Genomic DNA, 11,617 nt, shown 5'->3' with positions numbered 1-11,617 from the left:
GAACAATTAATTCATTTCGGACAACCCACTTTCTGATTGTTATTGTAGCCACCGTTAGTTACATATATTATATATATATATATATATATATATATATTTTGATGGTTATTAAGACAGAAATAATATTCGTAATCGTGGAATATATAAGCGTTGCACAATTTCTTTAAAAGGAGTGAGTAAATACGAAATATATATAAAAAAAGTAATTTTTTAATAATGAACTTTATTTTTTTAAAAAAGATGACATGATATTTACGCACTCTACTCTAACATTATTCTTTTGAATACTTGAGATGAGAATATTTAATTATAAAAATATTTATAAAAAGTTAATTTATAAATTGATGTGGTTTCGTAGCACATTAGATAGTAAAACTAATTTTGTTTTAAAAAAAAAAAAAAGAAAAAAAAGATTTAAGGTATCACATTATATAGCCATATTAATTTGTGAAATCATTTTTATGATCACCAACGTAGTACTTTTATATATGATGAAATATACATATTTCTCTTTAAGGATGTACAATAAATCCTTTACCCCAAACCGAATGATATGCATGCTAATATTGACCAAGTTTTACTTAAAATATATATCTTAATTAATTCCAATATAATTTTCAACTCATACTTTAATTTCTGTTTTTTATTTTTTACTATGCTGATGTGACATTGTCTATTTATTTTAAGCAAATTCAAGACATTTTCCTATACTTTTTTAGGCAAAAGCAAAATATATTGACTATACTTTTAGTTTAATTTAATTTTTTTAATTATTTAAGCTAATTACTTTTATCTTGACTAGAAAGACCAACGCGTAGAGAATAAAGGTGATCACCTTATAATCATGTCGTTGTTCTGATTGATCTCCAAGCTCTCGCAAACATCGCTGTGTAAGTTTCAAACTTCATCCCTTCTCCATGAAAACTGATCAAACAGCCCGGCCAGCTTCATCATTAATTTCTTGTTCTTTGCCTCGATGGAGATACGATGTTTTCCTCAGTTTCTATGGCAAGGACACCCGCAAGAATTTTACGGCTCATCTTTATACTGCTTTGAAAGATAAAAGTATTTTCGCCTTCAGAGACGACGAAAAGCTAGAGCGAGGAAGATGTATAGCTCCAGATCTCTTGAAAGCAATTGAAGAGTCTAAGTATGCAATCGTCGTTCTCTCACGGAATTATGCTTTTTCGAGCTGGTGCTTGCTTGAACTTGCCAAGATTGTTGAATGCATGGAAAAGACGGGGCTGACAGTCCTTCCGATTTTCTACCATGTGAGTCCCTCTCACGTACGAGACCAGACAGATAGTTTTGCAGAAGCTTTTGCTGAACATGAAAAAGATCCCAAGGTTTTCAAAGAGGATGTTAAAACCTGGAAAACTGCTTTGAGGAAAGTGGGCAATATCTCCGGATGGGATTTACGCGGTGATAGGTAATCATTTTAATCACTTTCTCTCAGCTTCTTCCACTTCAAACATATTATACATATGTACATACAAACACAACACACACACACGCACATGTATATTTGTATTTAGTTCTCTCTATATTTGAATTGGTGCTCACAAATATTTAAGGCTCCCAACTCCAGAGAATCCAAAAATTATGAACTAAAGTTCCATAGAAAGAAGTACTTTTAATAGTAAAACAGATATCCCAACACGTACATATAACACACAAAGGAAGACAGAAAGAAAAGGAAATCAACACATCAACAAGAATTGTTGCTGTTGAGTTTTGCATAAAAACGTACGGAGTAGAAAGTTGATGGAGTTAAGGGTTTTAAATCATATAAATTTTCTTCTTGCATTTACAAAACCAGCTGCATATATAGTACATGCATCTTGCTTTTCACCCCTTTTTTTGACTACATAAGTACTGGTTTTAAATCATATATATATATATATATATCATGAACTACTAACCAATCATTATTTAACACTTTTACAGAATTTTTTCCTTTTCTTAACTTTGATCTGTCAATGAGATTTATTTTTCGATCTTCCTAATTTGCAGGGACGAGTCAAAAGCTATTCAAGACGTTGTCGGAAAGATACTCAGTAAATTAAACTCTATAGTCTCAACTAGTTCTGTATCCAAGGACCTTATTGGAATAGCCTCTCGTGTAGAGGAATTGGAGTACTTATGCTTAAATAATAGGCCAGATGATGATGTTCACTTTGTAGGGATCTGGGGGATGGGTGGTATCGGTAAGACCACTCTTGCACGTGCTTTTTATGACAGATTTTCCAGTCAATTTGAAGCCAGTAGTTTTATTGCCAATGTCAGAGAAAGAACTGGAAAAGATGGTCTGATTCCTTTACAAAACGAACTTCTTTCTGATATCTTGATGGAAAGAAATATTGATATTAAGGACGTTGACAGGGGAAAGAATACGATAAGTTTTAGACTGCGTCATAAAAAGGTTCTTGTTATTCTCGATGATGTGGATCAATCCGAACAATTAGAAGCATTAGCAAATGAGCGCAATTGGTTTGGTCCAGGAAGTAGTATCATTATAACAACAAGAGATGAGCGTCTGTTGATAGAACATGGACTGACCAAAAATGAAATATATAGGGCTCAAGAACTGAACAATGATGAAGCTCTCTGCCTCTTTAGTTGGAAAGCCTTCAAGCAAGAACTCCCTCCAGAAGATTTTGTGGAGCTGTCCAAGAAGATTTTAAATCACGCTAACGGCCTTCCTTTAGCTCTTAAAGTTCTGGGTTCATTCTTGTTTGAGAGAAGTGTAGATTTTTGGGAATCTGCTGTGAGTAGACTAAAAGAAAACCCTGATAGAAAAATCATGGACACACTTAAAATAAGTTTTGATGGACTGGAGGAAAAAGAGCAAAACATTTTTCTAGATATTGCATGTTTCTACAAAGGGAAGGATAGTTATCGTGTGAAGAGTATACTAGAAAGTTGTGATTACCACCCCAACATCGGCATAGAAGTTCTGATCAGTAAGTCTCTTATAACCATGTCGGGGACGAAATTGTGGATGCATGATCTAATTGAAGAAATGGGTCGGGAAATTGTTCGGCGTGAATGGCCAAGAGATCCTGGCAGACGGAGTAGGTTGTGGCTTAGTAATGATATCATTCGTGTAATGAAGAATAACAGTGTAAGACAAGCTTATTGAATTGTATATATTAATAATGCAATTAAAATTTTCAGTACACACTTGACTACATCATGCTCTGCACTGCACTAATTCGTTCTTGTTGGTCACTAGGGAACAGACAGGATCGAAGGAATAGTTCTAAACTCTCCTCCACAAGAAGAATTAGACTTGAATGCTGACGCCTTTTCCCAGATGAAGAACTTGAGATTGCTCAAGATGAGTAATGTACACCTTTCTCAAGGCCTCAGTTATCTTTCTACAGAGTTGCGGGTTATGGAGTGGCATGGATACAATTTCAAATGTTTGCCAATGAGTTTCCCACCTGATAAACTCGTTGAACTCAGTATGTGTTCCAGCCACATTCAACAACTGTGGCAGGGAACTAAGGTCAGAATTTCACTTATGCAAGTGTTCTTATCCTTCCATTTTTATGTGAAAAATTGTTAAGTTAATTGCTCCGCATAAACTTTCCTCATATTGATTTATTGTTTTATCCCAGAGTTTGCACAAGCTAAAACTCGTTGACCTTAGTGACTCTGGACACTTGATGGAGACCCCGGACTTAACAGGAGCCCCAAATATTGAGAGGCTGATTCTTCAAGGATGTACAAAATTGCTTAAGCTCCACTCATCGGTTGGAGATCTCAGACGCCTTATTGTTCTGAATTTGAGAGATTGTGCATCCCTTAGAAGCCTTCCATGTAACATTACTTGGGATTCCCTTGAAGAATTGATTCTTTCTGGGTGTTCAAGACTCGATAAGCTTCCAGAAAATGTGGGAAATTTGAAACGTTTGTCTCAACTTCATTTGGATGGTTGCTCAAAACTTGATACAATGCCAGAGGACCTAGGGAGTGTGGAACATCTGGAGGAGCTTGATATAAGTGGAACTGCTATAAGACAAGTACCATCCTCCTTTTTACGTCTGCAGAACCTTAAAATGCTAAACTGCCAAGGATGTTCTGGTCAGCCACCTCAATCGCTACTCGGCCTACTCTTCGGTTGTTTCTTGCCGAGGTCCGACATTGGCTTTGTGTTGCCTGATTCGTTCTCAGGTTTACCCTGCCTGAACAAATTAAACTTGAGTTATTGCCATTTAAAAGATGGAGCAATTCCCAGTGACCTAAGTGGATTGCCATCATTGCTAGCACTAGATCTAAGTGGAAACGATTTCGAGCTCTTACCTGAAAGCATCTCTCAACTTTCGAAGCTTAGAGTTATTTTCTTGAGAAGCTGTAGCAGGCTTCGATCATTGCCAGAACTTCCGTCAAGTATAGTAAATGTTGCTGCTGAAGATTGTATCTCATTGGAAGCACATTCTAATGAAATTAGTGGTATAGTTTCAGATGAAACAGGACTGGCTCTTCTTAGGACCTCTACGCCACGTGAATCGAAAGGCGGCAAGCTTGGGACGTTTTCGTTATCAACTGCAGAAGGTGACCTAATGAGTGAAAGAACCATTAAGGTATGTTAGTTTCTTTTCTCTTGCAGCATCAAACTTTGTCAAATCTCATACATAGGCTTTAAAATGTACGTACGGTCAATTTAGGAAGCCAAATTGGAATTTAGGAACAGTAGTTTGGACTGAAATATTTGATATTCAATGGCTTAGTTGAACCGTGAAAAGTTCGCTCTCTGTTTCCTCCTTTTCTTAATTCAATTTATTTTTCTTAGGCAAACATCGATCTTGCCAGAGTTATCTCGGGTACTTCAAGTGCAGCAAGAATTCCAATGTGGTTCCAGACTCCGAGAATGGGTTCCTCGATCACAATCCAGTTGCATCCGGATTTGGATGATAGTAGAAAGTGGTTGGGTTTTGCTCTTTATTTTGTCTTTGAAATCCATGAACTTGAGACTTGGGAGTCAACACGTTTTAGGAGGTTAGATTTTCATTTGGACCCAGAAGATTTCGACCAGCTTTTGTTTCATTTTGGCACTAATGAAGGTCCTCTAAAAGAACCCCTAGAGCGAGAATTCCCTAAATGCCTCGCTGTTACGCCAGCAGGATATTGGATATATGTACCACACATCTGGTTTGAGAAAAAGTCAAATGAGGTGGATACATGGAGTTACATTGAGGTTTCAATTAAGATTGGAAGTCCATTTTTGAAGGTGCAAATGTGCGGGGCTCGTCTAGTATACGAGCAAAATGCCCACGAGTTTATTGATGCAGTCCAAACCTCTAAGAATATGACGACTCTCGACATTTGCGATGGAAAGGGGCATTTCAAATTCCAGAGCTCTCCGCGAAGTGGTTCCGGATTTCACTTTGTACACCTGGTTACTCCAGAGAATGTTGGTGAAGTAGAATCAAGTGGGTCAAATCTATTGGATAAAGGTTTTACCTCAAATGAAATATTGGAATGCAACTCAAAGAATTCAAGCAGTTCATTTTCGGTTGAGGACCCAGGCTGCATTGACAGTACTGACTCGACCATTGGTCTGAAAACATATCTTCAATCCTTGCTTCTCAGATGCTATGAGGTCTCTCTCACTCTCTCTCACTCTCTCTCTCTCTCACTCTCAACGTGATATATATATCTCTATCTTTTACATGCAGGGAAACTATGCACAAAACAAAATGCACAAGTATATTTTTCCTTTAAGTGCATCTCCACTATGGTTCACACTTCATGGTATGGGGCCTGTAGTTGAGGTCGACCTGCCTCCGAATATATATGATGACAAGGGATGGATGGGATTTGCCGTATATGTTAGTTATGTTATCCGCGATCAGACGAGTGTTTCCCGCAACATCTTCGGTCATTTGGATGCATATGATGATGATCTCGAATGCTTTTTTGTCTTCCCCCCAACCCCAGACACGATCATTGCTGGGCCAAGTAGACTTTTTCTATTCCACATACCTCGTGTCTTTTTCACTAATAAGTTGAATCAACGGAGCAAGATCCGAGCTTCATTTGGAACCAACAATCAAAATATGGAGGTTGTAATGTGTGGAATCCGTCTAGTATATGAGCAAGACTTGAAAGGGTGTGTCGAGACAATAGTAGACTGCGTACTAAGGAGTCCGGAAATCCACCGTCAAAGCTATCTCCAAAGTTTTGAAAATCAAGTCAATAATCTGCCAAACTATGTTTATGATCAGGCTGCATCAAGTACTGAGTGCAATCCAATATTATCAGAAGATCATGAAAGGCACCCCCCTCCTTTTGGTTACTTCTCAACGGAAAGGTTCTTTCCCTTAAACAATTTAATTATCCAATGAATCTTGAGCCAAGCTCATTAAGCTTGAGTACTGATATGTTTTATTTTTATTTTTTATTTCTCATGAATTTATCCGAATAAATGTAGGAGGAATCAATTCTCGGAAAAGCTTCCATCAAACAATGAAGAACAGAATTATGACTTATTTGAGAAATGCCTGACTCAAATAATTTCTGGAAGGGATTCAAAAGATTCGAATTCCAATGTTATTCAGGCTGGAGCAGCATATTTGAATGAACTCAGCAAAGGAGATCCTGTAAAAGCCTCTCTTGTGAATTTGGTTCTAAATCACTTTCAGGTTCTCTCTCTCTCTCTCTCTCTCTCTCATATTATTGAGTACTGCTTCAATATTAAAATTTTGTGGACTTCATTAATTTCTATTTTGCAGGACACCCATATTAATAAATTCCATCCTTATAACACTTGTTTTCTGCAATCTGAGATTCCGGAATACTTCTGTTGTCATGGTGGTTCATCAGTACCATTCCATCTACCTCAAAATTTGAATAAAAACTCTGATTGGATTGGAATAGCTCTATGTGCTGTTTTCACTGTCAACAATAATAATGAACCTCTCATCCACGACAATCCGGCGGGCACAGAAATTCCTTATACCCTCACGTGTAATTTGGCAAGCAACACAGGCTTGGAGATGATAATTTCCCATTTTGAAAATACCAAGTTCGGAAACAATAGCTTCATTTGGCTATCGTATATTCCACGTGCTGCTTCTTTTTCAGAAAGTTTGAATGAATGCGATCACCTGCGGGCCTTCTTTTACAGTAGTAGTCAAGACTTGATTCTGCGGAAGTGTGGGCACAAACTTGTATATTTGGACAACTTGGCAGAGTTAGTTGGAACAATAGCTCAATGTGCAGCCACTTGTCCTCACTATTCCAGGCTCTTCAGTCATGAGTTCGAAGGAGATGAGGATAGGAGTAATAAGCAATGTCGTATTGATGATGAGGAGGAAACCAGCAAAAGTGATAGCTCCGATGACTTAAATCCCAGCATACTGAACCAAAAGATGAGAAGATGTATAAAGTTTTTGCATAATCCCAGGAAGGTTAGTTTGAATGTTTATCTATTTTCCACTTAAATCCTTCACTTTCAAATAAAAACTTTATAGGATTTTTATGTTTATGTATTGTCTCTCTTATAATGGTTATTTAATTTTTTGTTATCATTATTTACTGGCCATTTATATTCTATTCTTCAGGAATTTCATTTATTCTTTTCAAGTGATCACTGTTTCCCTCCAATTACTGAGATTCCAGACTTCTTAACCTATCAAGGCAGAGGACCTTCAGTGACGATCGAGCTACCTACAAATATGCATAATGATTCTGGATGGGCGGGACTTCTTATTTGTGCTTCATTTACATTCCAAGAGAATCAAATTGAATTTCTTGAAAGTCTGGAATCAGAAATTCCTCACCACCTTATATGTTTTTTTGACACGGATATAGATAGTTTGAGACCTATCCATGTATACCGCACTGCCAAGCAAGAATTCAAGTGGTTACATTTACATGGATTTATTTGGCTATTCTATATACCAATTTGGTGGCTTCCAGATAGAATACAGTGCTGCAACCACATAGAGGTTTCAATTATGAGCGATTGGCCTGGCTGGATTGTGAACAATTGTGGTCTCCGTTTCCTTTCTGCCCAAGATTCAGGAGATCTTATGCAGTTACTACTCCCCTTCCAGGTCTCGTTTTTTGACAATTGGGGTCTTTTTCATAAAGAAATATTGGAACAAGATTGTACACAACCGGAACCATTCTCACATCAAACAGAAGGATGCACTTCAATGGATTCGGGTTTTTCTAGTAACGTTGAGTCTCACCCCACAAAGGCAGAGAACCAAGGCTACAATTTGGAAACATCAACCATATTTCTCAAACGAAAGCTTGAGACTGATATGTTTTCAACGCTCTTTGAGGTCTCTCTCTCTCTCTCTCTCTCTCTCTCTCTCTCTCATCCGCGCACACACACAAACACAAACAAAAAGATTGAACATCAAGTCTCCATAATTCTTTATGTTGCAGGGGCTCCAAAACGATTATCATGGATATTTCTTTCCTCAAGGTGAAATACCACCGTGGTTCAATAATCGAATTGATGGACCCTCAATAGAAATCCAGCTGCCACTGAATTTGTATAATAATGAGAGCTGGATGGGATTTGCTGTATGTGCTGTTTTGAGTTGTCCAGCTGACTCTCGCAAGAATTCAAATCCAAAAACTTTGGCCGGTTGCATTCTTCATTTGGATAGCAATGAAGGTTGTTTGAAACCTGATCTTGTCCTTAGCATCCCCAGATCCATATTGCTGAACTCAAACCAATTACTTGTCGTACATTACGTATCACCAACGATTCTTCCTAGTAAGCTAAACCAATGGAGTCATGTTAAAGCTACAGTTGAATGCAACATCCCAAGTGTGGAGACTCAAATGTGTGGGATACGGCTAATGTACAAACAAGATGTGGAAGGGTTTGTTCAAACAAAGGCAGAGTGTGCAGCAGCTATTCCAAACAACCAGCTTTGCTACTATTATCTATCTTTCGTAGATAAATTGAACTTTCTGAAAACCCGTGGTAATAGAACTAAATTCAGGGAGCGCAACTTTTATGCGTGTCACTCTCCCATAATTGAAAGGTAATCCATTGTTAGCCCTTTAAATGAATGCATCATTATTCGTATTCCGTACATGAAACATATTTAATTACTTGGGCTATTTTGTAGGTGCTTTGAATCCTCACCGAAACCTCCATCTATTTGTAAACTTAAAGCACTTCAACAATGTTCTTCATCAAAAACATTCTCGAATGAAAGAGTTTCAAATAGCACTGCTTCAGGAAATGGTGTTGAAATAGTTCTACCACCTGGATATCTAGACTGCACCAGTGACTCAGTTTTCTCATTGAAAACTGATTTTGAGTACTTCTTCCAAAAACGCGTCACGGTACTTTATTTCCTCACCTTGGGACTCTCTCTCTCTCTCTCTCTCTCTCTCTCTCCCCCTCATTAGAGCCATCTTCTGTTTTACAGGGCTTTAATCTTTCTGCCACTTCCTGTATAAGTACTGCTATTTTGCCTCAGACAAAAGTTCCGGAGTGGTTCAACCATCAAAGTAGAGGGGCGTTTGTGAATATCCAACTACCTCCAAATGTCATGAATGATAGAAATTGGATGGGGCTTGCTCTATGTGCTACCTTTTCAATCCACAATGATCAACATTCGACTTATCTCTCTCGTGACTATCTTGATTCCAGGGTTTCTCATGAGCTTATTTGTGGATTGGATACTGATTTAGGTGGGTTGATGCGTCTCCCTGCCATTCCCCTTATTGAAGAAAAATGCATGTGGTTTTATTTACATGGATTCCTTTGGCTAGTCTATATACCGCATGGACGTCTGAGAAATGGCTTGTGCAACCCATGTAGTCAGATTAAGGCTCTATTTGGAAGTAATTGCCCTAATTTGACAGTGCAAAACTGTAGCCTCCGCCTCTTATATCGTCAAGATATGGAAGAGTTTGAGCAAACATTTCTCAAGTGCTTTACCCCGCCTTTTCAGTATCAAAACCGTGAGGTAATAAACTATATATATATATATATATATACATTAATTACTTTGAAATATATATTGTCAAGGGGCAATTAGACATGATCATTATGACTTTCGTGATCATGAGAATTTTAAAAGAGAATGACTTGAAAAGATTAAAAAAGAATATTAGGTTCTCTGAATCGCAATTTACTTCCCTCCCCACTCGACCTATCTCTCACTAATGGATTGAATTTTTTGTTTCTATTTATCAGGTCTTCCATAGAAACTTTGAATACAGTTCTTGTTTCCTTCCATGTGGAATAATGGAGTGGTTCAGCTATCACAGCAATGAGCCCTCAGTGAGATTTGAGTTACCTTGTGATTTTTATAATGACAGTAATTGGCTGGGGCTTGCCATGTGTGCTTCTTTTTGGGTATACGAGGATGATAAGGCTGCCCATGTTAAAATGTTGGATTTAGGAAATCCTCATTATCTCCTGTGTCTTTTGGATACTGACATTGGCAATGTGGAACCTGATCTACATTCACATCGCCCATTTACAGAGGAAGAAATCAAGTTGGTACGTCAAGGTGAGATAATGTGGCTATCATTTATACCAAAAGGATCACTTCCAGAGTGGTTGAACCAATGCACTCGAATAGAGACCTCCATTGCTAGTGACTGCCCAAGTTTGAGAGTGCACCAATGTGGATTCCGTCTTTTGTACCAGCATGATGAGGTTGAGTTTAAGGAAACAATAAGGCACTGCAATAAGCAAAACCGCCATAAATATGAGACAATATCAATAACAAGACCCAATTTTGACCCCATGTCCACGCTCCAAGACAAGGGAAAACAAGTTGTAAAATAATAAACTCACCTCTCAATGATTGCAATAGTACTTCTGCTTGTTTTGTTCCTTTTGTTTTTATTTCTTTTTGTTTTTTAAACAAAGACATAGTGTATATTTTGATCTGTACGAGGTTGTTTTAAGTTATAGTAGCTAGGTTTGTATTTATTCCATATTTATTTTTGGAGGTTTATATATCTTGTAATTAATCAATCAGGGTTGTTGGGTTAGTAGTCATGCCAAATTTCTAGAGGATTGATGTTGAAAATCCTAGAAGGTTGTCGAATGAATTGATTCACGCCATGAAGATAATATTATTTAGTTGTCTCGAGTGAGGACCAATGATTTTGACATATATAGAAATATGGACATCTATATATTTTTTTTCAATTCTTCACTTACAATCTTTTGATAATAAATTAAAAACCTCTTTTTTTTTTTTTTTATCCTACCGCTTTGTATCCTTTAGGTACGTACATATCTATCGTAACGATTAGATATTTTTGTCTCTCTTGTTGTTGTTGTTGTTTTTTTTTTTTTTTTTAAAGAACTGCATTTATTGAGGTTTAGACTTGTACATGTGAATCAAGATTAAAATAAAAAATTAAAATTTCTGCTCTAATACAATGTTAATCACCAAATCACTTTTCACTACAGATTATACAATTATGTTTTACAATGAAGGGTAGTTTAGTAAAATAATTTATAAAAATAACTTCATTTATAAAAATGCCCTCACTTTAAAATATATATTGTGAAATATGTTATGAAATGTACTGTAAAAGTGTCATTTCTCTTTTTGTGATACCGATGGATGAAATAGACACTACAAATATAAGGTACGTAGCACAACGT

The 11,617-nt window shown here is 37.0% G+C and overlaps 1 protein-coding gene across 1 annotated transcript; it reads left to right on the top strand.

Moving 5' to 3' along the window:
* Nucleotides 1–872: 872 nt before the first annotated feature.
* Nucleotides 873–10,955, top strand: LOC108979269. Its single transcript, XM_018949921.2, has 13 exons — nucleotides 873–1,429; nucleotides 2,014–3,124; nucleotides 3,236–3,511; nucleotides 3,624–4,589; nucleotides 4,799–5,608; nucleotides 5,685–6,319; nucleotides 6,440–6,650; nucleotides 6,741–7,418; nucleotides 7,572–8,300; nucleotides 8,407–9,017; nucleotides 9,105–9,324; nucleotides 9,411–9,953; nucleotides 10,184–10,955. The coding sequence occupies exons 1-13, from the start codon at nucleotides 918–920 to the stop codon at nucleotides 10,781–10,783; spliced, it is 7,902 nt and encodes a 2,633-aa protein (XP_018805466.2). The 5' UTR covers nucleotides 873–917; the 3' UTR covers nucleotides 10,784–10,955.
* Nucleotides 10,956–11,617: the final 662 nt, after the last annotated feature.

The sequence above is a fragment of the Juglans regia genome, chromosome 6, assembly GCF_001411555.2.
Source record: "Juglans regia cultivar Chandler chromosome 6, Walnut 2.0, whole genome shotgun sequence".
NCBI classification, from domain to species: Eukaryota; Viridiplantae; Streptophyta; class Magnoliopsida; order Fagales; family Juglandaceae; genus Juglans; species Juglans regia.
This window is presented reverse-complemented; position numbering and strand designations above follow the sequence as displayed.